This window comes from Pinus tabuliformis, chromosome 4_1 (genome assembly GCF_031772625.1).
Source record: "Pinus tabuliformis cultivar Carrire ecotype Pingquan chromosome 4_1, CPIR1, whole genome shotgun sequence".
In the NCBI taxonomy this organism is placed as follows: Eukaryota; Viridiplantae; Streptophyta; class Pinopsida; order Pinales; family Pinaceae; genus Pinus; species Pinus tabuliformis.
The window spans coordinates 762,838,757-762,844,521 of NC_142303.1; the positions used below are offsets into that span (position 1 = coordinate 762,838,757).

At 36.3% G+C, this 5,765-nt stretch overlaps 1 protein-coding gene across 3 annotated transcripts; it reads left to right on the top strand.

Moving 5' to 3' along the window:
- Nucleotides 1-440: 440 nt before the first annotated feature.
- LOC149178396 (putative hexosyltransferase MUCI70) lies at nt 441-4,039 on the top strand. Of its 3 annotated transcripts, none has more exons than XR_016258850.1 (5): nt 441-1,278; nt 1,366-1,434; nt 1,522-1,636; nt 3,390-3,566; nt 3,645-4,039. XR_016258850.1 is itself a non-coding variant. In XM_089423649.1 (5 exons), exons 3-5 carry the CDS (start codon nt 1,426-1,428, stop codon nt 3,822-3,824), a joined length of 366 nt encoding a protein of 121 aa, XP_089279775.1. In that variant the 5' UTR covers nt 468-1,033; nt 1,198-1,278; nt 1,366-1,425; the 3' UTR covers nt 3,825-4,039. The 3 variants fall into 3 exon arrangements, 2 of the variants coding, with proteins under 2 accessions (XP_089279776.1, XP_089279775.1); XM_089423649.1 differs by lacking the exon at nt 1,522-1,636 and having other exon boundaries at nt 468-1,033; nt 1,198-1,278; XM_089423650.1 differs by lacking the exons at nt 3,390-3,566; nt 3,645-4,039 and having other exon boundaries at nt 1,522-1,640.
- The last annotated feature ends 1,726 nt before the right edge of the window (nt 4,040-5,765 follow it).

A 5,765-nucleotide genomic window follows, 5' to 3' on the forward strand; every position in this document is an offset into this window, starting at 1 on the left:
TCAAGCCCATCAGAGCTTTGGTTTCTCATAACATGTTTTAAATTGTAACTCCGATATGTGAAGTCCGATAAGGAAAGGACTTCAAGTTTATTAAAATTCATAACAAATTCGAACATGTTCCAAATTTATTAAAGTCAAAAACTTTATTAAAAGAAGATAAAATACAAAAAGTAGAGGGTCCCCATTATTTATTGACAACCAAGTATAAAAATGGGGGGGTTTTGAATGCTACAACAAGTCCAAAAGCTCCTCATCCATCATGAAGTCCATAATTATCGTGAGTATTGAATTTTCTGTAAACCCGAGACAAAGGCAGAATTAAAATAGTACACTAGTGATGAATGGGGCTGACCCCACGGCAACAGATGTACAAATGTATCAAGTCTTATTAGTCCCTGCCATCTGGCATCCGGCAGGGACTATAGTAATCGTTAGGAGCGGACTTAGCATTAGTTTACCGGTTCCCTGCCACTTTTAAACCAAAGTTCTTACGGTCATGTAATTTTACTATTCTAATAAACCAAAGTTCATGCTTTCGCCATCTTATTTGGCCTCAAATCGAGGCATACAGCTCAAAACTTAGGAAAAAGATCGGAGGAGTACAGGTAATTACAACAAGTTGTTCACTCGTGCATGAAGTAATGCTAGCATTAATTTTCTAGCGTTTAATGTTAGAGATTAATACCACTGCTATAATACAATAGCATATGTACCCTGCTACAGCACGCTGTATGCTTGCCACCTCATGTAGCACCGTACACCTGCAAGCTCATGCGCCACCGTTACATGTACGCCTGCCACCACATCTATGCTTTTTGTGGGCATGTAACAGGTATTTTGCTCATTGTGCCTTCTAGTATTCCGCTGCTCACCATTTTCTTCTGCTTCTCCTCCATTGACAACGATCTCTCCTCCATTGACAACGATCTCCATATCTCCGCCTCGTCGGCCATTTCTGAGACTGTCTCGGCTGTGGCGGGATCTCTCCTCCATTGACAACGATCTCCATATCTCCGCCTCGTCGGCCATTCAGGTAAATCAATTTAATGCATCCCATTCTACAGTGGCTTAAGTTTGCATGTATCTGGTTTCTCTCAGAGCCTCGACTGAGTTTGTTTGAGCGTTTTACAAAAGCTGTCGAAGGTTTACAGAGGCCCATTTGGGCCGAAACCGCCATGCTGCTTTATTCATGTGCAGAGCTTGTTGTCGAAGGCCCGAAGGATGACTTGGTTTTGGATTGCTGCTCTCTGCAACATGCAGTGAGAGACAATGAACAAGGTGAGATAAATAGTTTTTTAAACCTGTATATTTACATTTTCCCATTATTTTTCTGCAGCCTTAATTTGCAGCGAACTTAATTTGCAGCCTTTATAGCGACCAATGGAACCTGTTGCACCAATTATCAGAATCCTGCAGTGAGAAACAATGAACAAGGTGAGATAAATAGTTTTTTAAACCTGTATATTTACATTTACCCATTATTTTTCTGCAGCTTTAATTTGCAGCGAACTTAATTTGCAGCCTTAGTGCCAACCTCTTTGATAGCATTGATAATACTATACTGATCTGCTACCTGCGCTGCGCCTACTGTGGAGATCACTACATCCACCAACTTAATTGCCTCCAGTAGGCTTGGGTAATCGTCCAGAGATCCCTGTAGCAAATTGAATTTTCTAATGTGTATTGTGCTTCATGATCAACTACTTTAATTGGTACTAAAACCCTAGGTTTTTCCAGGTATGGTGCTAGTTTAGTATTTTTTCATGTATGATGCTAGTTGTGTTGTTTTAGGTTGTTTAGAGGGCGCGCTCATTAGCCCAGTTGAGACTTGCCTCAATTTTATTGCTTAGATGTTTCCAATCTTGAGGTCGACAGTTTGCACCTCTCTGACTTCAATTTTATTGCTCATCTATAAATTTTATTATGTTCAGAGATCTGTTATTATTTTACTATTTTAGATATTCTCAAGTTTTGATTCCTTACTAATTAGTTTTTCATTTATATTATCTTTTTTCTAAAAATAAAAACAGAGACGGGAGATTGCTAGGTGAATACCCTGAATAAAAACAGAGACATGAAATTGCTGGTTGAATACCCGGAGTAAAAACAGAGACAAAAGATTGTTGGTTGAATACCCAGAACCATGATGTCTTTCTTCAGAAACGCCGGACACCAGACAGTTGGTCGAGGCAAAAGAATCCCCTGCATAGCCTGCAAAAAATAAACATTAAATTTAGCAGTCAGAGACATATTTTAGGTAGAAACAGAAAATGGAAAATGCATACCAACTTGGAAACCTATATACAGAAAGAAGAAACAAGCCGCATCTAGGAAATTACAAGCTTCCATCCACCGTCGCTATCGACACTCCAGTTTTCTGAAGTAGCATCTTTGCAATGATCGTCGGGTTGTTCTTTGCGTCAAAACTCAACCGGGTCTTGCCATTTCTCTGCATGAAATTGAAATGTGTCTTTCGTTGCATGAAATTGAAATGTGTCTTTAGTTTAAGGGAATGGGGTGTTTTCATGCCGACACGTAGTCACTTACCTTTTTTTCTCCATCACGCATTGTAGTTGAACTGAATTTTCTTTTGATCTATTTCTCATTTGACCGGTTTCCTACTTTCGTTTACTGTATCCTTCTCAACTTTCTTCTTCGAGGAACCTAATACTTTTGTGTCTATCTATATGAAAACTTGATAATTTAATGGAAGATTTTTTATCATACCACATTTTCATTGTCATGGAATTCGCGTAATTTGTCATTGAGCCTTTGATTGTCATGGAATTTGCGTCATTTGTCATTGACTCTTTGGAATCCAAATTAGAGAAACTACCTTATGCTTAAAATCTTTTGTTTCATCTTTACTTCAACTAATAAATTTTAATTTTATATTTTAACAAATATATAATTATATTTCGCTTTAATTTTTATAAAGCGGCACTTGAAATAATAAATTGTCATTTTATTTTTGTATAACCAAATAAAAAATTATATTTATCAGAAATTCAAGTAAATTTTTGAATAATGAGTATAACCAACCTTTCTTTTTCTTGAGATGTGAGACGTGGGGATGCTTCCAAGGTTTTCTCTGGTTCGAAAGTTTCAAGGTTATAAGCTGCCTCCAGATACCAGATATTTCTGAGATTTTTGTGGGGGCCCAAATGTTTGAACTTTGGCCAAATATTGCTTTTGATACAACAGTATGTTACGTGAACAATTTGTTCCGTATGCTTGGCTGGATGCATGACACTTTAACTGATTGTGAGTCTGATGTTCTAAACTGTTACATGGTTTGTCATATGCATAACTAAACACACTTACAATTTTTTTGCGGTGCCTAATCTCAACACTTGTATTTAAATTTTGTGGACTGGTTTTCTGTTTAGGTACAGGAGACAACAACTGTACACTGTGGTTTCTATAGTGAACGTGGAGGCTTTGATATTGATCTTGAAGATAAAAGATTTATGAACAATTGTAAAGCTGTTGTGTCAACCTGCACATTTGGTGGAGGAGATGATCTTTACCAACCTATTGGCATGTTACAAACATCATTAAAAAAGGTTTGTATTTATAACTCTCAAGTTATTCTGATTTGCTATTAAATCAGAGTAGTTCTGATTTAAGTGGATGAAATTCAGGTGTGCTATGTAGCATTTTGGGATGAAATCACATTGTTGGAACAAGAAGCAGAAGGAAAGAAACTTGGTGAGAGTCGCACAATTGGAGTATGGCGTATCATTGTTGTTCACAATCTGCCTTTCAGTGATCAGAGACTGAATGGTAAAATTCCAAAGGTCAGTCACAAGGTTTGCTGTTAAAATTTTTGTATTTATTCCATATTCGGGGTTTAATCTTGTTGAGATCATAAGAGGACAGTGGATCTATTTTGATCTCTTCAACAAACCCTAATCCAGTTATCAAACAAGCAGATTTATAACCGCTCCATATATCAATATCGGCTTCATTAAAACTGGAAATTATAGATGCGATTACCACATGGAATTCTCTTTCTTGTGAAGACATTGACACCAAAGCCTGCAGATGTGAAGTCCAAAACTCTGGGTGCCGCTACCCAATCATTCGATCACTTCCTAAACAGGCTCAACTTGATGCAGGGACTCGCTGCGTCGCAGCGGCACTTGTTTAATGAAATGAACCATCACATAAAACCGATGATTAGAAGAAAAAAAAAAGAATCGATCTTGCAAAGAACCATTCATTGTATTCCGTTGGTAAAAAAGGGGACACCGAATCACACTTGTGAAAAAACCATAAACTCTCGAATAAACTAATCTCCTCTCCCCCCCTCCCCTTTTGAAAAAGACTGAAAATCCTCTTCGACCAAGGATACACCATAAAATAAAATTAATCAAATTTTATACACACACATATATGTGAATGAACAATAATGTAAACTCAGAAGTGCTTATATAATCAAAATATCACATTCTATATGTCTCAATTTCAATGTATATGTCGAATATGATAATATATTTGTGCACTTTTCCAATAAATTGTCTTATGATTAAATCTTTGAGCAATTTTAGCAAGTTGCGGTAAGGTAAGATCTTTATGGATTTTCTAGTAAATTGCAGTAGGATGTTCAGAGGGATTTCTTTTCTTCTTCCATATATGTTATATTTTCTTGCAAGGTCTTGGGTATGTGTTTTATTCTTTGCACGACTAGCCCCTCACACAATTCATCTACATTGGGTGTAGAAAGGGTGAGAACCCCCTATTTCGGGGGTTGTAGACCCCCCTACCTTATGGTTCAATGACGAAGCCCTCATTAAAAAAAAAGAGAGAAGTTTTTGTCTTCCTTCTTGGGAAGTTTTTATCACATAGATTTTTATTTTGGTAATTTTATGGCACATGATTATTATGGTCCATGGTAGTGCAATTAAAATTAAGGATTTATAATTGTATTCTAATCCAGGGTTAATGGATTGGGGGTTTATGGATGACACATCACAGATACCTTGTATCAACATTTTAAAGTTATAATATATCGAAAAATATTTCTAATTTTCCTAGATTATATTTCCAAGGTAAAATATTTGTGTTAAGTGTTTGTGTGTGTGAGCCATTGCATATTTTATATTTTTATTAAGAATCAATTTGCAACAATACATTTTATAGGGCCAAAACCTACATTTCATATTAAATCAATTTGGCTTGATGAGGACACCTTTGTGGCTAATGGTTTTGGCCCACACATGTGGTAAATCTTGTTATAGTGGAAGGTCTATGATATCAATTCTCTTGATCAAAGGAAATGACAAGTAGTTCAAAGATAGAGATCAATATATTCAATGGATAGAGTTTTGAGCTATGGAAGCTCAAAACATAATATCATTTGGTGGACAAATATCAGTGGACCATTGTGGATATAGGTACCACATTGAAGGGGGCGTCAACAAAATATTGGATCAAGTTATATTGCAAAGAAAATATCTCAATAGAATTGTGTCTCTTGGATTCAGTATCACTGAACGTTTTAGGAGCTTCATGGAACAAGTTAGGGGCTTCATATTCTTCTAAGTTCTTGATGAATAAATTATTTATGTGGAAGAAGTTGTATAACCTGAGGATGAAGGTTGGAGACTCAGTGACAAAGCATCTAAACGCCTTCAATACTATGGTAAGTTAATTATTAACTGTTGACATTAAGATTTCATATGAAGAAAAGTATATTAGTATGTTGTGATCTTTATCAAACTTGTGGGATACTCTATTTTAGGTTGCGAGGAGCACCACTC

Bases quoted from the DNA above. Each gene is read 5' to 3' on its own strand.
- LOC149178396 (XM_089423649.1), top strand. The intron at 3,567-3,644 runs GTTTGTATTTAT...GATGAAATTCAG, and splicing joins TACAAACATCATTAAAAAAG to GTGTGCTATGTAGCATTTTG.